The 27232-nt window shown below is 39.1% G+C and overlaps 1 protein-coding gene across 1 annotated transcript in view; it reads right to left on the bottom strand.

Moving 5' to 3' along the window:
- The window catches only part of LOC5577471 (ATP-binding cassette sub-family C member Sur), a 227405-nt gene that overhangs the window by 182907 nt on the left and 17266 nt on the right, over positions 1 to 27232 (bottom strand). Inside the window, exons 2-4 of the mRNA XM_021845711.1 lie at positions 14671 to 15298; positions 11149 to 11509; positions 3719 to 4004 (exon numbers count right to left, since the gene is read on the bottom strand). Of these exons, the coding sequence (XP_021701403.1) occupies positions 3719 to 4004; positions 11149 to 11509; positions 14671 to 15298 (1275 nt within the window). The remainder of the gene's footprint in view (positions 1 to 3718; positions 4005 to 11148; positions 11510 to 14670; positions 15299 to 27232) is intronic.

Here is a 27232-nt window from a genome sequence, read left to right as displayed (position 1 = left end):
TCAAATGAAACGGAAATTTTCAAAAATATTCATTTTGCTTACATATTCCCTATGGTTTTCATTTTACCACCAACAGCTGTTCATTGTAACCCACATAGTTCAGGTAAAATTAACATTTACACCTGTTTTTGCTAACGATTAAAATAAGTGACAATTTAGCTATCCCAGTTTGAATTCGTGTCGCTGCTTAAAATCCTTTTCTTGATGAGTGATAGAAATATACAAATTCATCGTTTTTCTATTAGAAACAAGATTATATCCTTAAACTGTTCATTTTATAACCCCTTCCCTTATATTTTCCACTGTCGTTTTCTATTACCGTAAAACGGGGTAACTTTGATAGTTTTTACGAAGAAAACTTGAATATATTTGCATGCTGTTTCAAAGATTTACATTTTATATTTTTAAAACAAGTACTGGCATCCTAGCTATCAATTACAGTCGATAAATTGGCAAAAGATTTATTTTGAATGGATATATAATTTTTCATATAATCGAAAGTTGGTTTTCTGTTTTGGGGTAACTTTGATAATGGAGTATGATTCGAACAAAATTGAATGAATAACGAACATTTGTAGGGCATTGCATACCTCTAGGCGTTTAACGTTATATGGAAATTCTTGACTTAGATTACAAAAATGGTCCCAGTTTGTGAAAATGCTTTTCGCTAAGAGATTTGAGACCGTATTCAAGTTCTATGATAACTAGGCTGTCGAAGATAAGTGGCCAACTATTCAAAACTGCATCAAATAGTGATCGTAGAACAGATTGTTTGTAAGCGTTTCAAAAATGCTAAAATTGTGTAAATTTTTTAAATTCGTATAAAAAGCCTAAAATGGTCTTGATTCGCATGAAAACCGCTCTTACATGAAGTGTCATACTAATATTCTTTAGTTTTGCATTCGTTTTGCTTAACTGATTAACAGAAACTTCGTTATTTCGTTTAGTATGTGGTGGGTTACGCACTATCAAAGTTACCCGCATTATCAAAGTTACCCCGTTTTACGGTACTGATTCAAAAGCGATAATGCTTTAAATAAAGTATCATAATTAATTACAACTCAGAAATGTGGACCTACGATTTCTGAATAACTACAGTCAATCACATGAGATGGACTTGACTCATCCGCCTTCTGTCCCCAAGCCAAAGATAAGTTAGTTAAATTCGCAAAGAAAGTTCAAATCCGTCAGAATTTGTTACCGTAAAACGGGGTATCTTTGATAATGCGGGTAACTTTGATAGTGCGTAACCCACTACATACTAAACGAAATATCATAATTTCTGTTAATCGGTTAAGCAAAACGAATGCATAACTAAAGAATATTAGTATGACACTTCATTTAAAAGCTGTTTTTATTTGAATCGAAAACAATTGAGACTTTTTTATACGAATATTGAAAATTGACACAATTTTAGCATTTTTGAAACGCTTACAAACAATCTGTTCTACGATCACTATTTGATGTAGTTTTGAATAGTTGGCCACTTATGTTTGACATCCTAGTTATCATAGAACATGAATACGGTCTCAAATCTTCTAGCAAAAAGCAAAGAAAGAAATGGAAAGAAATGGATGTTTTTGCCATCCTCTAGATTGATACACATGTGAACCATCAACGATACTTTAATCACAGACAAATAGACGTAACTCTCAGAACATTTTTTGTTTTTTCAAATCCGTCACACAGCCCAAGCTTACATCATCTGGTGAGCATTCTTCAAGAAATAAGGACAAGACCCGCAGAAGGTGCAAGTCATCTTATTTTTGGCATTACATCCTCTCTGGGACAATGCCTGCGTCTCAGCTTAGTATTCAATTCGGGCTTCCTCAGTTATCAAATGAGAGCTTTCTTTGCAATTTCGCATTCAAATATCATGTAACAGGCACAATTATACTCTATGCCCAGGAAAGCCAAGGAAATTTCCTTCAAAAAAAAATCCTGGACCGATCGGGAATCAAACCCATCAGAATTCGTCTGTTTGTCTGTGTTTCAACGTTGTTTTAAATTGAATACTGTAGCAGACGTTTTCTATTTGTTTGATACACTAAGTTGACAGTATATTAATTCATTCATTCCATTATCAGTTCTTCAAAACAGGGTGTGTGTTTTTATCTATAGAATACATATTACGCTGTAAGAGTTTATTATAGCTACATCAAATATCCGGGATCAACGATTCTTTCCTGAACTATTTTGATGAGGGATCGATAATTTTTAGGATTCTGTTTTGTTGGTAAAGAGGTTTCGTGGTGAAAATAATAACAAAAGGATGAAGTACAAAACAATCAAGATTTAAGCTCATTCCATTTATGCTTATTATAAGTCATTTTCATTTGAATCGCATTCAAAATAGAGTGACTAGGCGACCCATAATCGAGTGATCAGTGTGCTTTACTTTTTCTGATTTTGCCTACTTTCGTAGGACCTAATCTAACCAATCACTTTTCCTTTTACCTTTCACTTATGTTGTAGGTATTTCCTCTTTGCTTACGTACCACACTCTCGCTCTTCTGTGCACCGAAGAGTCGTTAAAAATCTACTTAGAATCCCATGAAAATTCCTCACGAATCTCTAGAAGCATCCTAGGATTCCTTTGAGAAAAAAAACTGGAAGCCTATAGAACCCCCTAGGGGTTCCTTGGAATACTTAGAATTTTGAAAATCGTTTAAAAACCTGAGACAATCAATCAACTAAAAACCTGTTGTAGTCTCTTGGAAGAAATCGGTAAATCACGATTAAACGGACTTTTATACGCTTCTTGGACCGGTATAGCCAATCAACCGAAGAAATATATTTGTATAAGCTCTAATAACAAACCCAGCTATAGGGTAGGTGTACCAGCTATGGACATAATGGTTCCCTATTTCGCCTTACGTGATAATTTGATTATTTCCAAATTTTTAATCATTCTGTGTGTTTTAGTAGTTTAATATCAAATGAATCTTGATGTTAAAACATTCAAAAATATTCAAAATATGAAAGTTTTCGAGAAAACACGTATGGCCAAATAAGGAACCAATACCAGACCTGGTACACTTTCCTTAGTTATGTCATTTTTTTTTTCATTTCGGTTTTGTTAAAAGAATAAAATGTACTTTTTTATTTTTATTTATGTTTGTATAGAACCACTGGTTTCACGACACAGGCGGTACTCAAATCATAATCGTATTTTTGCATAGCTTTTATATTATTTCCAATGGAGAAGAGACCAACAGTATTCGATTGAAAAAAAAAAAATTATTCGACATATTGAATAACTTGTCGCTGATTTACGATTCCAAGTTTATCAACTATCATCCATCTGCCATAAATAAAGAAAATTCAAAATCATGACGATATACGTTAGAATAGACAACTATTTCCGCCGTACATTTGAATGCAGTGAAAGCGAAGAAAAACACAGAAACCGATTTCCATCATAAGTAATCATGATCTATGCCAAATGCTAACAAACAAGTTTATAGCGGACGATATCTGCGATGGATGTCAAAATTGGAATTGATTTTCTTCTACAATGTTATCACGATTCAGTAAAGCTCGAAATGTTGGCATCATGGGAAAGCGGTCAAAAAGTGAATAACATAGATGGAATATTTTTTTCCGAATGATTGAATCCCACAAGCTAAATGCAGAGTCATCCACCGTATAATGAAAAAAATGTTCACATGCTGACACAGAAATACTCAACCCAGCTTACAATGTATTAACTCTTTACCTTCAGCGGGATAGCCCACACGTAATGTGCAATCTTCACGAATGCCATCACGTTAAAGGCATCATCGGACATTAAATTTGTTATGGTACCGGCATCGGTGGTCGCTGCAGAATTACCACCATCGCTGCCACCACAACCCTGTCGATTATCCGGAGCTCCCTTGCCGGGATGCCTCGCCGAGTTCTTCCGTTTTCCGTCGTCCTGTTCTGGTTGTTCCTGTTTTTGGTTTGCGGCTTCCGATGCAACGGCATTCGCCTGCTTTCCGATGCAGCCTAGAAATAGATCACTAAAAAAACATGAATTATATTTTTAGTGTTTCTCTTAAGATGGCTTATATTTCAATAAATGATCACTAAAACCATTATTAACGTAACTTATATAACCGTTAATTCGGTTTACGTAATCCCATTTACATAGTATAACGTAATTGGAATTTGAGACAATACTACACTTATTTGGCACATACTTATGAACGTTTTGTAAATTCGCAACATTGAAGCTTACATTAAACAAAAAAATCGTCTCAGTGCGCATCATACCTTCGTGCTATGCGTACACGAATTCTCTCTGCTCTTGGAAGCTTTTCAAAAACTACCTAAAGCATATAAACAGTACTTTTCAGTGCTACAAAAACCTGTTAGCGAAAGCTAGCGGTGGTAATCCTTCTTGGACACCGTCTTGGGTCTTTTTTCGTTTATTCACTGAACATTATTGCAACTACAAGCAAAAGGAAAGGTGAATCTCTGAATTCACATTTTCCTTCTAAAAAAGTGGGATTTAAAACTGTCACTACACGTGGCAAAAATGGAAGGAAGAACGTTCCTCCAGAATACGCGCTTTCTTCCAAGGGTAAAATGGTTAATGTTGATAATTGCATCGTAATGAGCAATCAGATCGATGCTCTAGACAAATTTTCCGAACACCAAATCGAAGCAGTCTCTAGCCCAAGCTCTTTGATTCAAGTGAGGAAGCAAGGAGTGCCGCCTATCGTGGTCAGTTGTTCCGAATTTGGGAGATTTAGGCAGGAGATCTTGAACTCCATTAGGGGAGTCAAGGTTTCCTTCCAAATCGCAAGGAAAGGGGACTGCCGCGTTTTGCCGGAAACTCTTGAAGATCGCGAACTTCTTCTCAAACATCTTGAAGAGAAGAAGCACTTTTTTTTTGCTTTTGACGACAAAACTGAACGTTAGTTCAAAGTCGTCTTGAAAATCTCTCAAGTGACTATAACTTATAACTTATATAGTCTATAAGTCACCTGAAGAGATAAAAAATGGAATAAATGATTTACTTGGATTTTCCCCAGCCCAAGTAATCATTATGAAAAAGAGAACCCAATCTGGCATAGTTCGGAAAGGGCTTTCTCAAGAATATTATTTAGTTTACTTTAACAAAAAAAAACTAAATAATATTAAAGCTTCAGAAAAAGCAAGACTTACGTTCGATGTCCGTGTGACATGGGAACATTTCCAGAAACCTGGAAGAAATTTTCAGAACCCCACTCAGTGCCGTCAGTGCCAAAAGTGGGGTCATGGAACAAAACATTGCCGCATGATTTGCGGGGGTTCTTTTCACGCTAAGGACGTCTGTCCTGTGAAGGATGAAATCACAATGTTTGTATGCGCTAATTGTCAATTTTCTTTTGATTGCCTTCGCGTATGCGAGTCGTCGAGGCTCGTGCCAGGCATATGAACGGTAATGTCCATTACGGTAACGGTCGTTTCCGGAATTCCGATGGTAGAGTATCAAACAATGCTCATTTTTTCATTTAACGATCGCTTAAACTCCTCCACTTCTCCTTTTTTATACTACGAGTAACCGTTCTAATTGTTTCAAATCAGATCGAAAAAACCCTGCCGTCACAGGAAACTTTTACTCCGCCTTTTCGTTACCAAAAATCCTAGCGGAAAATCATCAGGCACAGTATACCTACAGGGGATAGGCAAAATGATTGAGATAGGCAAAATTTTGCCTAAATTCAAATGCTTATAACTTTATGAAAAATCCTCCTGCTACGTGCTCCATTTACCGGAAAAAATCACTTATTTTATATATGTTCCTTTGTTTAAAATGTAATATTTTAATTTACTGATAAAAATCTTCAATGCTAAATATATTTATTTGTTTTGTAATATTAGAGCTAGTGCTAGAAGTTGATCCGCCATCGTAACATCACGACTTGACCGAATAGCTTGTTTAAATTTCTCTTCATTTTGCTGTAGTTTCTTCGTCGAGTAGTGTTTGATCTTTCGACCTTGACGCTTGCTCCTGCGGGGGCGAGTGATGAGGGCAGAATCAAACATGTCGCGCGTCGGTAGCGAAGTGTGATAAAGTGATCGGTTCGTTAGTAGTGTTTGATCCTTCGACCTTTTCGCTTGCTCCTGCAGGGGCGGGCAATGAGGGCAGGATCAAACTTGTCGCGCGTCGTTCGCTCAGAGAAATGTAAAAGCGCCGCGGATGGTTAACAGTGTTTGATCTTTTGATCGTGTCGCTTGCTTTTGCGTGGGCGAGTGACGAACACTTTTTTGGCGTACAATGCGATTATCGAATTATTTCGCGAATCCGGTTAGGCGTGATTATATCATGGATCGCATCACCAAACATTGGTGACTCCCAGATCTCACCTTATCCCACTAACCCAATGTCCTTTCCATGACAACCGTGGAGATGCAGAGGTGATCTCGGTCTCTAGTAACAACGGTAGTCACACTAACATTCCTTCCCTTCCCCGATGACCGTAAGGACGTGGCCGGCGCCGTTATTGACTTTGAAATTTGAGCTCTCGATTTGTGTACATTGAAGAATGGTAAGCTAATCCCAAGCCCCATTCATTAATTCCCTGTGCAACTTCGATTGTTCTGGTCAATCACGGAGTAGCAACTACGAATTGTACGGTCATCTATGCTTATGCTATGCTTATGCTATTTTGCTGTAGTTTCTTCGTCCGACGATTGTTGATTGGCACATCGCCTTGCAAGTACCTCCGAAACTCCGCAGATGTCGATTGTTCTTCCTCCTTAAACGCCTTTAAGACAGCATAGAATTTCAGTTCACTTCCGCCCTTCAGGAGTGAATTAAATTTATTGTGGTATCCCCCAATGGCATTCGTAGTACCGTAAAACGGGGTAACTTTGATAATGCGGGTAACTTTGATAGTGCGAGACCCACAACATATTAAACGAAATAACGAAGTTTCTGTTAATCAGTTAAGCAAAACGAATGCAAAAGTAAAGAGTATTAGTATGACACTTCATGCCAAAGCTATTTTCATTGGAATCAAGTGCATTTGAGGCTTTTTATACGTATATTAAAAATTGCCACAATTTTAGCATTTTCGAAACGCTTACAAACAATCTGTTCTACGATCACTATTTGATGTAGTTTTCAATAGTTGGCCACTTATCTTTGACAGCCTAGTTATCATAGAACTTGAATACGGTCTCAAATCTCTTAGCGAATAGCATTTTCACAAACTGGGACTATTTTTGTAATCTAAGTCAGAAATTTCCATATAACGTTAAACGCCTAGATGTATGCAATGCCCTACAAATGTTCGTTATTCATTCAATTTTGTTCGAATCATACTCCATTATCAAAGTTACCCCAAAACAGAAAACCAACTTTCGATTATATGAAAAATTATACATCCATTCATAATAAATCTTTTGGAAATCTATCGACTGCAATCGATAGCTAGGATGCCAGTACTTGTTTTAAAAATATAAATTATTATTCTTTGAAACAGCATGCACAAATATTCAAGTATTCTTCGAAAAAACTATCAAAGTTACCCCGTTTTACGGTACGTGAGATGTCTTTAACTAGAAGGTTTCGCATCGACCAAAATTTTGGAGGAAACCGTGGTACCGTCGTACTGGAGTGCTTCGTGAAGCCCAAGCAGGACAGTTCGGTTTTGCGTCGTCCGATTGATTTTTCTGACGGATTCGCGCGTATTTTCGTTGCTGGATTTTTTTTTTTCCCTGTTTTGGAGCGCCTTGCTGGGTAGTGCTTCGTGAAGCCCAAGCAGGACAGTTCGGTTTTGCGTCGTCCGATTGATTTTTCTGACGGATTCGCGCGTATTTTCGTTGCCGGAGAATTTTTTCCCCTGTTTTGCAGTAGTGTGTGTTCCTTTGACTGCGACGCTTGCTCCTGCGGGGCGGGTGATGCGGTCAGGATCGAACGTGTTACGCGTGGAGTGCAGTGAAAATGTGTATAGTGTTTTACGGAAACCCCAGTGCAGCGACGGAGAAAAACTGCTTCACATCCTGGTAAAATCGTTCTTTATTATTGTTTACTTTACTCACTTATTACCAATTCAAACTAAATACGTGCCAGGGTCGAAAATATAATTTTCGATTCGGGAAGTGTAAAAACATTGCATATATCCATTTGATATCTGGATGTTTTTATGCGGGGCTTACTGTAAATAAAAATGACCTCAGAATGTGTGTGTATTTACTGCCATTCTTGAAATGGGTCGTTGGAATTTCAGTAGAGCTATCACCTTTCATCTCCTGGGCTAAAATTGTCTGCAGATATAAAGATATCGAAGGGTATCATTAAATACATGCATACAATTTTCTTCCATAAAAGCACTGCCGGCCAGTGGGAGGTGGATTGTATCACACACACACACACACACACACAAACCGTGGTACCGTCGTACTGCTCTTATTTTTCCCAGCACATATTTTTTCTCGACATAATCGAGAAACGGCTGCATTGATTGAAGTGCACATACTCGAATAGCTGCCAAACCTTCAAGAACATTTTTGGGGTTTAAAAATGCCAAGGCTTCAGTTTGTTTGAATGTAAGGTGCATTCGAATACTCTTACAATATGTCCCATTCAAACCCAGCTTTTGCATACGCCGCCACCAGCTTGTAGTGAAGTGATAGCAGCCATATTTTGTTTGGAACATAATTATTTAAGAGGTTATGTAAACTGCATACTAACAGATAACCAATGGGATTATCTCAACGGAAAAATAAGCTGCAGTAGGACGAATTATTTTTTCTGGTTTTTCTTCGCCTTCTGATGCTTTCTTTTTCAATGCTTCTCTGTAACGGCTTGTTTCCAGTCTCAGAGGATGTGGAACATGGTTATGTTCTTTTGTTTCGATTACCATGTGGGTTCCATTAATTACTTCTGTCCGCGCTCTACCTCTGCATCGTTCTACGCCATCTTGACGACAACGTGCTCATAAGTTTCTCAAATCTTCGATTATATTTTCGAAATAAATACCTGATTAGTCTTGTGATACACAAATCCGCAATAGAGTAGTTGGAATCTTTTCCGACTAGTTTTAATCAACTCGCCCACATTATTATCCATTTCGACACCATCACTGCCACATTTTAAGATAATATTGGCTAAGCATAGGCAATTCACCATTCTTCTAAAAACCTGCTGTTCTTTTGAGTTTTATTTTACGCCAGCACATTGGGTGCCGGTGCCAATAATGGATTACCTAAGCAATAAATAATCATAACTAAATAACGAAAAGCCTTAACATAGATCTAAAATCATGGCATTAACAGATACATTTCAACCTCTAGAAAAAGAGTGATAAAATTATTTTTTGAGCATGAAATAGCTTGAGCCACTATTGGTACACGTGTTCCAGTAGTTGCGCTAGTGTTCCAGTACTAGGCGTTCGGGAATAGTTCAAGGAATTTGAAACAAAACAGTTGATTTTTTCATAGGTTTAACATTTTTCCCTCAGAGCAGCAACTGAAATATTTCGAATGTAGCATAACGATCATCTCTGTGTGTTCTTTATTTTTATGTATCTATTTAAAACACTGCCTCTGTCAGTTGATCCACTACTGGAACACGATGGCAACTACTGGTGTAAATGACCTTTTTTTAGTGAAAACTTAATTATTTATATGACTTTTTGATAAAACAAAAAGCTTTTGGAAAATCGACTATACTAGAGGCGATCCATCCACCAAAAATAGCGCATGTCGTTTTCATCGAAAATTATACGTTTATTCCATAGTACATTCTTCTGGTACCGGTACCCCAATTGGCCTCAAAAGGAACTCCCCAGTTGAGTTTAATTTTTCAATCTAAGACTTATAATTTCCGGTAAATGGTACATTCTGGTAAATGGTTCATTTCGGTAAAAAAAAATCCGGTAAATGGTCTTCCGGTAAATTGTATTCCGGGCAGTGAATCAATTGTCACCCAACACGCAGCAACAAAGACATTGTTATCTCCTATTCTTGTTGCAACAATTTTATTCCGCAACATCAGTTTATCACCACTTGAACAGAATATGACAATGATCGATCACCACGTTGATTTTCTGGGCTTCGCTTTGCAATTTTCGATAACTTTCTCTGTGTTAAATTTGGTGTTGTGTTTAAAATAACTGATTATTCGTATGTTCAAAAAGTTGCAACAATGTTGCGCCCTGTGATTGTCATGACAATTTTGCTTTCATTTGTATCCTAATCCGCAAAAGTTGGGATAAACGGTAGTCAGCGTGGTTGCATTTTTGTTTGTTTTTCGTCTCCTTTGATGACAATTTGATTAACTGATTCCGGGTAATGATATAGAATCCGATTAAACTACCAGCATCCGAGCGAAAAAAAACATGCCACTCATTTTTAGGGAGTCCAGAGAGCAATTCTATTAGAGAGAAGAAAAATACGCTCTTTTTTTAATTACAGGAAGGTATTGAAATTATTCTCATTTTTACTGAATACCCGTTACATTCATAAGTACAGTGCTGTTCTGAATAATAGCAGCGCATGTCGATTTTCATACAAAATGCTCAACTTTGACATGCTGTAGTTTTGTTCCCTTTCAAGCAATCGAGTTGAAATTTTCTCCACAGAACTACAAATATGCCCAATTTTGTAAACACAAAATTTCAAAATTTTCTAAGCCCCTGCCGGAAAGTGAGATACTAGGTGAAATTGTTCGAAAAAATAGCAGTTTTAAAAATTTGAACTTCGGCTTGACATTATAGTTTTAAATTGTATATCACTTACCATTGGAACAATCTCCTCCTACTTATCAAACCTACACCTACACCGAAAATATTTAAAATATTTGTAGAAGAAAAATTTTAAAATGAAAAACTGCTATTTTTTCGAAAAATTTCACCTAGTGTTTCACTTTTCGGCAGGGACTCAGAAAAAACTGAAATTTTGTAGTTACAAAATTGATCATATTTGTAGTTCTGTGGAGAAAATTTCAGCTCGATTGCTTGAAAGGGAACAAAACTACAGCATGTCAAAGTTGAGCATTTTGTATGAAAATCGACATGCGCTGCTATTATTCAGAACAGCACTGTATGTTATGTGTCAAACTCAATCTGCGTTGCATAATATTGCGTAAATGGAATTTTGGTAAAAATAAATTTTAGTGTTCAAATTTCCTCCAAATGGTCATATCAAAGGCACCGTTTACATTCTTACCGCTTACGCATCCTTGACGCCGATGCCCAGCAAGGACGATGCTGCGATGCACCAGAGGCACTGTCAAACTGTTGCTGATCATCGGTATCATCGATGGCATCAGGTATTTCATGTTTTATCTTTGGTTCTTTGGTCTTTTCCGTTGTGCGCTGTTTCTCCTCCTGTCGGTGCTGGATGAATAGCGTCGATTCCGGTGCCGATACCGGCGGTGTTGCGGTAGAAACATCTGTTTCGGGTGCAAAAGCATTCCCGCTGCTGCTGTCCTTGGTATCGATGTCAGTATCAGGCAGATTTACGTCAGCGGTACGATACATGTTGGTATCGATTTCAGGAGGCACGGAATGGGAGATGCGGTTGGGTCCTGTGAGATGAAAACATCGTAGATAAGTCAATCATTTTGTATGTACATTTTTCTGCATTTCAAATCTTATCTGATTTGGACTGCAGTCCCAAAACGTGGATTAATGTAATTAGAATTATAAAGCTAAACTATAGAACTTCATTTAATCTACATATGCCAAGAATTGGAATTTGAAATTGTCAGTCGAAAACTGCAATTTGTACTAAGGGGCTGACCATTAATTACGTAAGGGTTTATTGGTGGTGGGGGTTTGAGATTTGTTATGTGTCATATAAAGATATTTGATTTCCATACAAAAATCTTACCATTGAGGTTGAAAAATCACCAAAAATACAAATGCGCAAATCTCAATATAGGCAAAGAAAACTCTCAAATAATAACTGTTGAAGAGCTCATAAAAAAATAGACTGAGATGCAGACTCTATCCCAGTAGGGACATAAAGCCCAGAAGAATAAGAAGCCCAATTGTTTGTTATCTCAAGTACGTATAAGTTTTTTGTTTCCAAACGTAAATACCGTAAAATGGGGTGAAGTTGATTACTTTCGAGCGATTCTGTTCAATAACATCTGGTGGGATGCATGTACTATTACCCCAATATTTTTTAAACCAGTACTGCTTGGATGTTTATCGATTTTTTTAATCGTAATTTTGACAAAATTATATAATCACAAAAAAAAAACAATTTTAGAAATCAAAAAGTGATTTTTTTGATCCCGGGGTGAAGTTGATCAATTACTACGATAGGTTTTCAAGAGTAGAGATATGCTACTCAGTAAATTTGAGGTCACTGAATCTGAATCAAGTCTCAACTAATAGATTGGTTAAATTCATAATTAAACTTTGTGAATTACAGAACTACCCACGTTAAACGCCTAAAGGTAGGCAATTTCCTAGTAATTAGCAACCCGTTCACGAAAAGTACAATTTTTCCTCTGAACATTTTTATCTTCAATACTAATTCGCGACTGGGCTTAGAAAACAAATCTGGATATCCTATAATGCGACACTACAGAAATTTTGACAATTGCAATCAAATTATAGCTCTCTTGACAGAATATACACTCAGAAACACGGGTAGTCACAGAATGACTAAATTTTAATAATTCTCGATTACTTTTTCAAATCGACGTAAGTGACTTCCATACTGTTTTGAGAAAATTAATTCAGAAGAATCATTACCTGTCTTCTAAAACTGTTTTAAAATGAATCACCTTTTTGACATTTTTTCGCCGTGTACATTGCTTAAATTTTGCATACAATAAGCTCGCATTCAAAAACTAGAGACTTCCTGTTATTTCCCACAAAAATTGTATTACAAAATGATAAGCCTATTTATTCAGTTACTGTCGACGTTTTTGTACCAGTGTAAAATTGACTCAAGTAGTGTTTTGTTTTGATTCGTGGTTAAGTCACTTTGTCTCTCCATACAGCGGAGCGGCGAAAGTAGTGGTTAGGTAGCGAAAGTTGAAAATCTTACTTTCGTCGTTTTGTAAATCCGGAAAGTAAACGTTCTAAAAGTGAAAAATCGAGTTGGTTTAGAGCAAAATGTGTAGAATTTCGTCTGCGAAACACGTAGAATCGATAAAGTAAGTTTGTATACTTTTTTGACTTGAGTCTGTTTGAATAAGTTTTCGAAAATTTTTGACTATTTTCTATTTGCCTCTCTTTCATCCTGCAGGGAATTTTATTCCTATTTGTCAATTCACCTGGGTTGAAGCATCGCTAAGCTTCAACCCAGTCGAAATGACAGTTAGTATGAAAATTCACAGCAAAATGAAAGAGAGGCAACTAGAAAATAGTCACTAATGCATAAACTTTAGTAATTCTGTGACTATTTTTATTTCTGAGTGTACATGTAGTTTCAAGAATGAGCAACTTCTCCCAACTGATCAACTACACCCCGAATTGCGGTACCGTAAAACGGGGTAACTTTGATAGTTTTTTCGAAGAAAACTTGAATATTTATGCATGCTGTTTCAAAGAATAATAATTTATATTTTTAAAACAAGTACTGGCATCCTAGCTATCGATTGCAGTCGATAGATTTCCAAAAGATTTATTATGAATGGATATATAATTTTTCATATAATCGAAAATTGGTTTTCTGTTTTGGGGTAACTTTGATAATGGAGTATGAATCGAACAAAATTGAATGAATAACCAACATTTGTAGGGCATTGCATACCTCTAGGCGTTTAACGTTATTTGGAAATTTCTGACTTAGATTACAAAAATGATCCCAGTTTGTGAAAATGCTATTCGCTAAGAGATTTGAGACCGTATTCAAGTTCTATGATAACTAGGCTGTCAAAGATAAGTGGCCAACTATTCAAAACTACATCAAATAGTGATCGTAGAACAGATTGTTTGTAAGCGTTTCGAAAATGCTAAAATTGTGTCACTTTTAATATTCGTATAAGGGGCGGTCCATTTATTACGTAAGGCAATTTTCGGTATTTTTCAACCCCCCCTCCCCCCATGATAAGATTTTTTGTATGAAAATTAAAAATAAATTGTATGCCGCGTAAGAAATCTCAAACCCCCCCTACCCCATAAACCCTTACATAATTAATGGATCGCCCCTAAAAAGCCTCAAATGTTCTTGATTTAAATGAAAACCACAATTACATGAAGTGTCATACTAATATTATTTAGTTTTGCATTTGTTTTGCTTAACTGATTAACAGAAACTTCGTTATTTCGTTTAATATGTTGTGGGTCCGCACTATCAAAGTTACCCGCATTATCAAAGTTACCCCGTTTTACGGTACCTACTTTGTTTGTCCATTCTCTGTTGATTGTAGGTCTACGAAGTCATCTACTAAAGAAATTTAGAAACAATAGCGACACAAATGGTCAAAAATGTAATTAAAACATACATATTTGTGGCCGATTTTCTTATACAAACTTCAAGCTAGTTAATTAATGTAATTCACTCAAACTTCACAGTACCCTTGATTATTTGTAAAGGGTGTAATTTATAATGTTTGTAGTTTGATCATTGTCCGTCCATAATCTTCATGTTAGTTGCTAGTTGCTAAAACTACCCTTTTCTGAATGCCACACCAAATAATTCAATCGGTATTCAAATGAAGCATACCATCTCGAAATATTTCCATCATTATGATACTTAATTTAAAATATTTTCGCCTAGACTCACCTTGCTGGCTTCCACCGCTTGTTGAATCATCAATCTCGCCTTTATTAGTATTCGAAGCCACCTTTCCATCATCGGCGGTGTTCTGGTCAGAAACTTTTCGTGATTCGCGGGCGCCGTCGGAATAGAAACAGCTTGTACTGAGCAGCAAAGTTTTCCTATACACTAATCCCTGTAGGGCATTTTTGAGCTTGATGCCCTCCATATCCATAATATGGGTGCTCGCCTGGGAAAAGGTTCCTTGCGCTAACGAGGCCACCAGGACCACCACTGCGACAAACCATCCATTGGCTAGCAATTCGCTCCAGGTCAGAGGACCCAATTGAACCTTCTCACCCAGTATGGTGGTGCCATCTGTCAAAAGTGATTGATTCCCAAGATTAAACTCCGCCGGTAACGAAGAGTCATCCTTTGGAATTACACCGTTTCCCGGTCCTTCTCCGCCCCCTCTGCCAACGGTCAATGTCAACGATGAAGATGTCACGGGTTTTGCGATGTAATCGACGATATTGGATATGCAAAGTGGTCCCACCAGAGCACATAGATCGCCCAGCAGCTTAAAAACGCCACCAGCCAGAAACATTTGCCAGCAGTTGAACACGTAACAGCGCCAGAGGGCGTGGGTCGAAGTCTGTAAGAGAGAAAAACCGAGAGTCACATCAAAGGATTAGTGCGATTTCATGTTTTTGAGCGATGGTGACCAAGGAGGCGCAGTGGTGATGGGTGGAATCGGCGGAGGAAAGGACGAATTTTGGAAATAAATTGATTATGAGCACAGCAGCTGGTGAGTTACTGCCTTGTCTGTGTGTCTGTGATTAATCAATCGCACGTGCCTTCGGGAAGCTCACCGAGGGAATGATTGACATGGCGATACCAAGAAAATAGATTTTTTGCGTTTTCAATCCTTTGAATCTTAAGTTAGCCTTTCCTACCATCTGTATCATAGACATTCGATAAAAAAAATAGCAGTGAATTCGATTTTATATTAACAATTTCATGCACATTTTCAAGATATTTAGATTATTGCGAAGAATACGTTAATCGCCAATCCTAGCGATGCCAATGTGTTTATGAAGTAAAACCATTTGGGATTAGTTGTGCTTCAAATGCACAGTAAACTTCATCATTAATTTTCCTTCCAATTCACCCTTAGGTATATGTTGAAACGACAAGAAAATTTTCTTCAAGTTGCTGTTTTTTTCTTCCAGGCGCAAAAAGCCTACCAGGTCATTGTGTGGTTCTGAGAGCACGTATGCCGAAAGCACCGCTCAGTGGTAACCCTCTCTTAGCGATAATGAAATAGAGGCGGTAAGCTCCAAAATGAAAAATGATAACTGACCCAAAACGCTGCTGACCTCCTGAATAACGTGGCCGTGGACGTATACGACAGTCAAGCCAAACCAGCCTAGCCTTACCAACCGAAAACGAGAGGTATGAGTATGAGCAGAAAAGTTGTGTGGTTTTTCCGTGCTGACTACTGAATATGATTTATGTCGTTGGAAAACAGAGATTTTCCTTTCGGAAGCATCGAGATACAGAGGGACACAACCGACGGACGGCGTGAGGGGACAACATAAAAGCTAAAACTGGGCCACTATTCTACTGACCGGTTGGGAGATCTTGATAAACCAACAGTGGAGAAAGGGATTGAGTAGATACGGAAGTGCTGAGAAAGCAAAATGAACTGGATTTTTCAAAATTGCTATCAGATTCATACATACATAGAGCGAAGGGATGAAGGTGGATTCGTGTTGGATCTGATTCACACAGTAGATTATTGTGAAAGAGTAACTTTTGGGGTTTCTTATAAGATGCGATTTTATTACCTATTTTATTTTAATCCTCACAAACACTTTGAAAAATAATCATTGAAACAAAATCTCCTTAATAAAGCTATAATAATAATAATAATCATTGAAAACACAAAAAATCATGACGGATTCGCCCCCTTAAGGTCAAAAGCAAACTCACATTTTTTTTTAAATTACGAGATGTAAGTGTTAAAAATATTCTAAAGTGTCAAGGAAGAAATTTCGACCAATCAAAAAATAAAATTTTTAGAGGGTTGAGCTAGTGTAGTCGCAATTACATGCTCAAACGTATTACAGATAATTCTCCCTTACTCGATATTCCGTATCTCGATATCGAGTTAGAGAACCATAGTAAAAGTTGGTTTTCATGGCTAACTCGATGGTCCCTTGGATCGCAGTTGCATTGGTTTTGTGTTCTGTAACTCGATACCTACCTAACTCGATGGTCCCTTCTATTTATTTTATTATATTTCGAGTAAGGGAGAGTTAACTGTATTAAAAAAATAATAATAATAATTTACTGAAAAATTGGGGACTATATTGAAAGTTCAAATAGCGAATACTAAATCATCTTCACTAGACTGCCGTGAATCGCAAGTCAGTCCCATCTGCATTTTCGTCAAAATTGAGTTGAGTTCAGTTTTCAACATCTCTTCCAATACTCTTTCAGCTACACTAATGAAATAATATAATTTGTTCGGAAAAATTAGAAAAAAACAGCAAGTCAAATTGTCCCATAATGAAAAGTAACCACATATCAGTCTCACTACAGACTTTCACACCGTGGAACACAAAAATGTAACTTGTTTTGATCATCTTTATATTTTTCTCCGAAAGATATCGTAGTGAAAAGCAAGTTGTGAAAGTTTCATTAAGATCCTCTAGAATTTTTTGAATATTCGTATGGAAAACGAGTTTGAAAACTTCACAGCCCATTTTCTCAATGCCTACTTTTAACAGATGGGACTGACTTGCGATTCACGGCAGTAGAATTCACCAAATTTTTAATTTTTGGTCTCGAGCTCGCCACCTATATAGATTTATTTGTGCCTATGTAAATGTTGTTAATATACAAACATCATGATAAGTAGAAAGGATAGATTATTATAAATTATAGAAAAAAACACAACATCTTCCTAGTCTTCTGTCACATTATTTCAAAGTGATTTGATAAACACTTGATTCAACATTTTTTCATCTTGCAACATTGTATAAATTAGGGCAGCGATTAATCGATTGTTATCAAGTAAGATTTTCCAATTTTCATTTCGGTTTTAATTTTAAACTTTGAACATGCTCAAGACACAACCCCGTAGCAACACCCATCATCAGATCACAAAAACCACAAACAAAATTTACCAGCGGACAAGCCTCGTAATTAAGCTCCTCACAGAATCCAAGCCAGAGGTATTATGAATCCCACTCAGTGGACACCGTCGCTCCATTTCCCTGTGGATATCCGCCACCCCTAGTATTACAATTAAAACCCGTTATCTTTCCGGAAATGACTTCCTGTCTCCTAGAAAGGAAAAAGTCATTCCTTATGCCTTTGTCTGCGCAATTTTGTGTCTTTCCTCTTCGCAAAAGAAATTCCAAAAAGACGCGCACAATGAAGCCCCTCCTGTAGCTGGCTGAATCCAGAGCGGACGGTTGGTCGCCCCGTTTTCTACGAGTCTTGTGTCTCTAACGCACAACCCGTGCAGCTCAAGGATCAGCAGCGGAAGAAATCCTAAGAAGACGGTTAAATTATTACACGACAGTGTAATTAAAATTGTACGACACGAGAACGTGAGTCAGTTTTTCATATTTGAGCGAAGAAGGTCCGACCCGCGGTAGGGTTGACTAACTAACGGTGAACCCTCTGGTTGCCATATAAAACATCGCTAAAATAACTATCTTTTTGTTGTAATTTCCGTATGGATATTATAAAGGTAAGTAAATGATAGCTTTAAACACAAATGTAGCAAGAATCCAAAGATGGTCGTGTTGCTTTAAATTCTCATTTTAAAGGGCTCGGATCTCGTCATTCAGAAGACAGCTGATTTTTTCAGTTCGATACATTTGACGTGTTTCATAGGGACGCGCGTTTCGTTCTGGAGTTAAATGGATAACGTTGAAAATTGTATTGAAAAGAGCAAACCGATGCATAAGACAAATTTCACGAGCAGCAAATCAAAACAGATTATACGCTCTTCGATTCAAGTAACAAAGCAAAGGTTGTGGACAGTATTTTCAAAAATAATGGATTATTATTTAAACCTAACAACGATGAAAAGTTGTATTCGAACTTATTGAACACCCTGTATATATAAAACACACATCGATAGTAATCTTGCCATCATCATCATCGAAACTAGATATTAACAATGCTCTTGAAAATGTTTTACATTGTTGAAAGTATGGACATTACAATGCGGAAATGTGAATTGGAATTCGAATTTGTTGTTATTGATGATGATCCCAAGCTCTTGAACCATTTCAAAACGTAAAAAGAAGGCAATTTCAACGTACACGTGAACCTGATATGGAAACTATTTTTTTTGACGTTGGATAACGTCTTACGGCAACATACTGGGGTACAATTTCGAAAAACGAAAAATCGCTCGCGTCACGAAAAGTGGTTAGATTTTGACTGTTAATAACTTACTAATGCCCGGATAGATTTTCTAGATTCTTGCACCAATCGATTGGAAATCTTTCTACGAATCTACTCCAACAATGAAAACTATTGATTCTCATGGCTAAACTATTGAAAAATTGAGAAATATCGAAGCATGTCTTATTTTTCGAAGAAAAGCACATTTTTCCTGTGTATTCCTGACACAGACATCATTGAGAGATATCTTAGCCACTTTCGTCTTTCGAAGGGAAACGCCCCTTTCGGTCTTCTTCTTACTTCTCTCTATTATCTCGTGTTCAGTCAAAGCCAATCAAATTCCACTTCACGCGCACGCGCACGACCGCATTTTAATTCAATCGTCTTCGGTAATCTTTTGGTGTGTTTCTGTCTAAGAATGGAATGAAAACCCAGTTCCATGGATTGTGACTACCACCAACCGTCCTTATCAGGACGACAATTTAATTTTGAAAGAGAGTTATGAGAATTTTACACCGTGAAGAGCGACATTACTGGTGAATGGATTCATATTTCGGTCAGTCATTTGTCACATGCATGCCAAAGCGATCAGTATAAACTTGTCAAATTGAAAGCTAAAACTTATCAGCAACAGCTTTGTTGATGATTTGATTTGGTAATAAATTGTCGATCGAAACCAAATAAGCGCACAGAGAAAACTGCAAAAATGCTACCGCCGCCCGACGGGAACCTAGCTAAAACTTTGTTTGCCGTTGAAAAACTAATCATCCGAAATTTAAATTGGCAATTAAATAAATTAATTAATTAATAATAGGTGAAATATCTTAAGCCGTAACTCTTTTACGTGGAATACATTGTTGTGGCTCTGAAAAGGGCCGTTTTGCTTGAAATTGCGTCCTAATTCAATTTAAACTCGTTCGCCACGGATACGACGAGCCAGCTAGAAGGCCTTCGGCATGATGGTGACACGCTTGGCGTGGATCGCGCACATGTTAGTACCCTCAAAGATAGGCCTCGCTCGCTTCCTGCTGGGCCATGACGCCAAGCTGTGTAATCGCAAATCGCTCTTGAAGTCCTGAGCGATTTCACGGACCAGGCGCTGGAAATACAACTTGTCGATCAGCAGCTCCGTAGAATTCTGGTAGCGACGGATCTCACGCAGAGCGACCGTTCCTGGCCGATAGCGATACGGCTTCTTGACTCCTCCGGTGGCTGGGGCGCTCTTGCGAGCGACTTTCGTGACCGGCTGCTTGCGAGGGGCTGCTTTCCAGCCATCGTCGTAGTGGTGTTCTCTGGACGGATTGAAACAAACGAATGATTGAATTTGCGCGGCTGCCGGTCCCTTTTATGACCTTCTCTTGCGAGCGAGCGAGACGAACAGTGAACAGCGAGCGAGCAAGAAGAATTCATCCATCGCGTACCGCATAAAAGCAGCCGAGCCGGCGGCCGAGCATCAGTTTTGTTACAATCGTTGCCGAAGTTAGACCGGCCTCGGAAAAGAAAGCGCCAAGCGTGACAACATCCAGTGCATCATCACCAAGCCCGCCATCCGCCGTCTGGCTCGCCGTGGCGACGTCAATCGTACCTCCGGTCTCATCTATGAGGAAACCCGCGGTGTGCTGAAGTCATCCAGAATTCTGTCGGCTACGCTCTGAAGTGGCAGGGCCATACGCTGTACAGATTTGGAAGCTAAATCGTCCCCATCACCGACAGCAAAACTACCACTGAATTCACAAACCTGAGCATGAAATGGCGATCGACGATATCCTCACCCAACCGTCCTTTTCAGGACGACAATTTAATTTTGAAAGAGTTTCGAAAATATTTCACGCAACATTATTGGCAATAGTCACAGCAACAGAACTGTCGGTGAATCAAAAATAATAGTTTTGGTGAAATTTTTAGTGATTTGCGGTAAACATTTTACCAAAATCAGTAAAATTCCAACAATATCTACAAATTTTGTTTACCGAATGTTCCACTGCTGAGTTATTATCAAAATTCGTAACTCACCCTTAGTGTGTAGACAAGAAAACCAGCATCAATAATTTACAATCATTAAGGTGAAGAATAATCGAAGCCAAACCTCAAATTTTCAAGAGCACGGATCTGGAGAACCGAAAACCCGTTTGAGCTGAAAACTTAATCGATTGGTCACCACCAGCGAGTGACCAATCGATTAAGTTTTCAGCTTAAACGTATGTATTGAAAATTTGAGGTTTGGCTTCGATTCATCTTCACCTTAAGCTGCTGCAAATCCAGTGTCCGGTTTGTGAAATCGCTGGCTACGAGATGGCTGAAGAAAATCAGCTCAAGCCGCTTGTTCAAGCGCCCATCATCATCGCCACCGCAAATCTTATCGGGCGAGGAGGATTTCAACCTGTTCGCTGGCAAAATGTGTCCGCGTTACTCGATTCTCACAGTTCAATCGGCCCTTTTCAGTGCCAACAAATGTGTCCTAAAGAGTTATTTGTGTAATATTTGCTAATGTGTTTACCATATTCTTACATTTATTCATCTCGTAGCATCATACAATATCTGATTAGTTATGAATAATTGACAAAACGACAAATCGAGAATGTTTCCGAGTCGTGCTGGCGGAATGCAATAAATATATTTTCTATTGTTAAGGAATGATTCAAATATTACATAACCCAAAATGTGCCAGTTCTAGACCCCCTCCTTCCCCATGTAACAACTTTTGTATGGAAGATTTAAATTGTGTATAAGGGCTGTAACACTATGGAAGACCCTCTCCCTCCCCCTGTGACGGAACGATATATTTGAACGATAAGGCCTGATGTCGTCACTGCGTTCGCATGTTTTCCAATCTCCGTTGTGATGCGCCGTCATTGCCAAAGCCAAGATAAAATTTTCCTCAGTACCGCCAGATGCAAAAGTTATCTTCTTTTTTGACGTTGGATAACGTCTTACGGCAACATACTGGGGTACAATTTCGAAAAACGAAAAATCGCTCGCGTCACGAAAAGTGGTTAGATTTTGACTGTTAATAACTTACTAATGCCCGGATAGATTTTCTAGATTCTTGCACCAATCGATTGGAAATCTTTCTACGAATCTACTCCAACAATGAAAACTATTGATTCTCATGGCTAAACTATTGAAAAATTGAGAAATATCGAAGCATGTCTTATTTTTCGAAGAAAAGCACATTTTTCCTGTGTATTCCTGACACAGACATCATTGAGAGATATCTTAGCCACTTTCGTCTTTCGAAGGGAAACGCCCCTTTCGGTCTTCTTCTTACTTCTCTCTATTATCTCGTGTTCAGTCAAAGCCAATCAAATTCCACTTCACGCGCACGCGCACGACCGCATTTTAATTCAATCGTCTTCGGTAATCTTTTGGTGTGTTTCTGTCTAAGAATGGAATGAAAACCCAGTTCCATGGATTGTGACTACCACCAACCGTCCTTATCAGGACGACAATTTAATTTTGAAAGAGAGTTATGAGAATTTTACACCGTGAAGAGCGACATTACTGGTGAATGGATTCATATTTCGGTCAGTCATTTGTCACATGCATGCCAAAGCGATCAGTATAAACTTGTCAAATTGAAAGCTAAAACTTATCAGCAACAGCTTTGTTGATGATTTGATTTGGTAATAAATTGTCGATCGAAACCAAATAAGCGCACAGAGAAAACTGCAAAAATGCTACCGCCGCCCGACGGGAACCTAGCTAAAACTTTGTTTGCCGTTGAAAAACTAATCATCCGAAATTTAAATTGGCAATTAAATAAATTAATTAATTAATAATAGGTGAAATATCTTAAGCCGTAACTCTTTTACGTGGAATACATTGTTGTGGCTCTGAAAAGGGCCGTTTTGCTTGAAATTGCGTCCTAATTCAATTTAAACTCGTTCGCCACGGATACGACGAGCCAGCTAGAAGGCCTTCGGCATGATGGTGACACGCTTGGCGTGGATCGCGCACATGTTAGTACCCTCAAAGATAGGCCTCGCTCGCTTCCTGCTGGGCCATGACGCCAAGCTGTGTAATCGCAAATCGCTCTTGAAGTCCTGAGCGACCAGGCGCTGGAAATACAACTTGTCGATCAGCAGCTCCGTAGAATTCTGGTAGCGACGGATCTCACGCAGAGCGACCGTTCCTGGCCGATAGCGATACGGCTTCTTGACTCCTCCGGTGGCTGGGGCGCTCTTGCGAGCGACTTTCGTGACCGGCTGCTTGCGAGGGGCTGCTTTCCAGCCATCGTCGTAGTGGTGTTCTCTGGACGGATTGAAACAAACGAATGATTGAATTTGCGCGGCTGCCGGTCCCTTTTATGACCTTCTCTTGCGAGCGAGCGAGACGAACAGTGAACAGCGAGCGAGCAAGAAGAATTCATCCATCGCGTACCGCATAAAAGCAGCCGAGCCGGCGGCCGAGCATCAGTTTTGTTACAATCGTTGCCGAAGTTAGACCGGCCTCGGAAAAGAAAGCGCCAAGCGTGACAACATCCAGTGCATCATCACCAAGCCCGCCATCCGCCGTCTGGCTCGCCGTGGCGACGTCAATCGTACCTCCGGTCTCATCTATGAGGAAACCCGCGGTGTGCTGAAGTCATCCAGAATTCTGTCGGCTACGCTCTGAAGTGGCAGGGCCATACGCTGTACAGATTTGGAAGCTAAATCGTCCCCATCACCGACAGCAAAACTACCACTGAATTCACAAACCTGAGCATGAAATGGCGATCGACGATATCCTCACCCAACCGTCCTTTTCAGGACGACAATTTAATTTTGAAAGAGTTTCGAAAATATTTCACGCAACATTATTGGCAATAGTCACAGCAACAGAACTGTCGGTGAATCAAAAATAATAGTTTTGGTGAAATTTTTAGTGATTTGCGGTAAACATTTTACCAAAATCAGTAAAATTCCAACAATATCTACAAATTTTGTTTACCGAATGTTCCACTGCTGAGTTATTATCAAAATTCGTAACTCACCCTTAGTGTGTAGACAAGAAAACCAGCATCAATAATTTACAATCATTAAGGTGAAGAATAATCGAAGCCAAACCTCAAATTTTCAAGAGCACGGATCTGGAGAACCGAAAACCCGTTTGAGCTGAAAACTTAATCGATTGGTCACCACCAGCGAGTGACCAATCGATTAAGTTTTCAGCTTAAACGTATGTATTGAAAATTTGAGGTTTGGCTTCGATTCATCTTCACCTTAAGCTGCTGCAAATCCAGTGTCCGGTTTGTGAAATCGCTGGCTACGAGATGGCTGAAGAAAATCAGCTCAAGCCGCTTGTTCAAGCGCCCATCATCATCGCCACCGCAAATCTTATCGGGCGAGGAGGATTTCAACCTGTTCGCTGGCAAAATGTGTCCGCGTTACTCGATTCTCACAGTTCAATCGGCCCTTTTCAGTGCCAACAAATGTGTCCTAAAGAGTTATTTGTGTAATATTTGCTAATGTGTTTACCATATTCTTACATTTATTCATCTCGTAGCATCATACAATATCTGATTAGTTATGAATAATTGACAAAACGACAAATCGAGAATGTTTCCGAGTCGTGCTGGCGGAATGCAATAAATATATTTTCTATTGTTAAGGAATGATTCAAATATTACATAACCCAAAATGTGCCAGTTCTAGACCCCCTCCTTCCCCATGTAACAACTTTTGTATGGAAGATTTAAATTGTGTATAAGGGCTGTAACACTATGGAAGACCCTCTCCCTCCCCCTGTGACGGAACGATATATTTGAACGATAAGGCCTGATGTCGTCACTGCGTTCGCATGTTTTCCAATCTCCGTTGTGATGCGCCGTCATTGCCAAAGCCAAGATAAAATTTTCCTCAGTACCGCCAGATGCAAAAGTTATCTTCTTTTTTTTTCATTGGGATGTCTAGTTAGACGGCTAAGACCGATCACGGTCCATCTCGCCAATTAATCTTCTTTAATGATGTCTATGATTGGCTATAGAAGGGGAGGAGCCTAGGTCCAAATTTTGGGTGTATAAAAGATACAGACATCATCTGTTTGCCATCAGTTTCGTTTCAAGCGTCCGAGATGACGCAACCTGGAGGTCCCGTCCGTAAGAAGCGCGTGACTTTTGATCGTAGAAATCTTTCTACGATCAAAAGGAAGGCACGCCAACGGAAAAGGAAGAAATACTTACAAATGCAATTTGTAAGTATCGACAGGACAGTCTTCCGACGCGGTAGTAACATCCTTGTTACTATCACGTACGGAAGAGTCTAAGAAGAGCTTTCAAAAACGGCCCTTTTCAGGGCCAAAATTACGATTAAAGAGTTGTTTTGGACAGATTTCAGTGATTATATTATTAATCAGTTAAGGACTGTTCACGTTTTAAAGCGGACACTTTGTTTAAGCTATATCTTTTGACGTAGGATGACGTCTCACGGAAACATACTGGGGTACAATTCCGAAAGGCGAAAATCGCTCGTGTCGCGAAAAGTGTTAGATTTTGACTGTTTATGACTTACTAACGCCCGGATAGATTTTCTAGATTCTTGCATCAATCGATTGAAAATCTTTCTTCGAATCTACTCCAACAATGAAAACTATTGATTCTCATGGCTAAACTATTGAAAAATTGAGAAATATCGAAGCATGTCTTATTTTTCCTAGAAAAGCACATTTTTCTCGTGTATTCCTGACACAGACATCATTGCGCGATATCTTAACCACTTTCGTCATTCAAAGGGAAACGCCCCTTTCGATCTTCTTCTTACTTCTCTTTATTATCTCGTGTTCAGTCGAAGCCAATCAAATTCCACTTCACGCGCACGCGCACGACCGCATTTTAATTCAATCGTCTTCGGTAATCTTTTGGTGTGTTTCTGTCTAAGAATGGAATGAAAACCCAGTTCGATGGATTGTGACTACCACCAACCGTCCTTATCAGGACGACAATTTAATTTTGAAAGAGAGTTATGAGAATTTTACACCGTGAAGAGCGACATTACTGGTGAATGGATTCATATTTTGGTCAGTCATTTGTCACATGCATGCCAAAGCGATCAGTATAAACTTGTCAAATTGAAAGCTAAAACTTATCAGCAACAGCTTTGTTGATGATTTGATTTGGTAATAAATTGTCGATCGAAACCAAATAAGCGCACAGAGAAAACTGCAAAATGCTACCGCCGCCCGACGGGAACCTAGCTAAAACTTTGTTTGCCGTTGAAAAACTAATCATCCGAAATTTAAATTGGCAATTAAATAAATTAATTAATTAATAATAGGTGAAATATCTTAAGCCGTAACTCTTTTACGTGGAATACATTGTTGTGGCTCTGAAAAGGGCCGTTTTGCTTGAAATTGCGTCCTAATTCAATTTAAACTCGTTCGCCACGGATACGACGAGCCAGCTAGAAGGCCTTCGGCATGATGGTGACACGCTTGGCGTGGATCGCGCACATGTTAGTACCCTCAAAGATAGGCCTCGCTCGCTTCCTGCTGGGCCATGACGCCAAGCTGTGTAATCGCAAATCGCTCTTGAAGTCCTGAGCGATTTCACGAACCAGGCGCTGGAAATACAACTTGTCGATCAGCAGCTCCGTAGAATTCTGGTAGCGACGGATCTCACGCAGAGCGACCGTTCCTGGCCGATAGCGAAACGGCTTCTTGACTCCTCCGGTGGCTGGGGCGCTCTTGCGAGCGACTTTCGTGACCGGCTGCTTGCGAGGGGCTGCTTTCCAGCCATCGTCGTAGTGGTGTTCTCTGGACGGATTGAAACAAACGAATGATTGAATTTGCGCGGCTGCCGGTCCCTTTTATGACCTTCTCTTGCGAGCGAGCGAGACGAACAGCGAACAGCGAGCGAGCAAGAAGAATTCATCCATCGCGTACCGCATAAAAGCAGCCGAGCCGGCGGCCGAGCATCAGTTTTGTTACAATCGTTGCCGAAGTTAGACCGGCCTCGGAAAAGGAAGCGCCAAGCGTGACAACATCCATTGCATCATCGCCATCCGCCGTCTGGCTCGCCGTGGCGACGTCAATCGTACCTCCGGTCTCATCTACGAGGAAACCCGCGGTGTGCTGAAGTCATCCAGAATTCTGTCGGCTACGCTCTGAAGTGGCAGGGCCATACGCTGTACAGATTTGGAAGCTCAATCGTCCCCATCACCGACAGCAAAACTACCACTGAATT

The sequence above is a fragment of the Aedes aegypti genome, chromosome 2, assembly GCF_002204515.2.
Source record: "Aedes aegypti strain LVP_AGWG chromosome 2, AaegL5.0 Primary Assembly, whole genome shotgun sequence".
In the NCBI taxonomy this organism is placed as follows: domain Eukaryota; kingdom Metazoa; phylum Arthropoda; class Insecta; order Diptera; family Culicidae; genus Aedes; species Aedes aegypti.
This window is presented reverse-complemented; position numbering and strand designations above follow the sequence as displayed.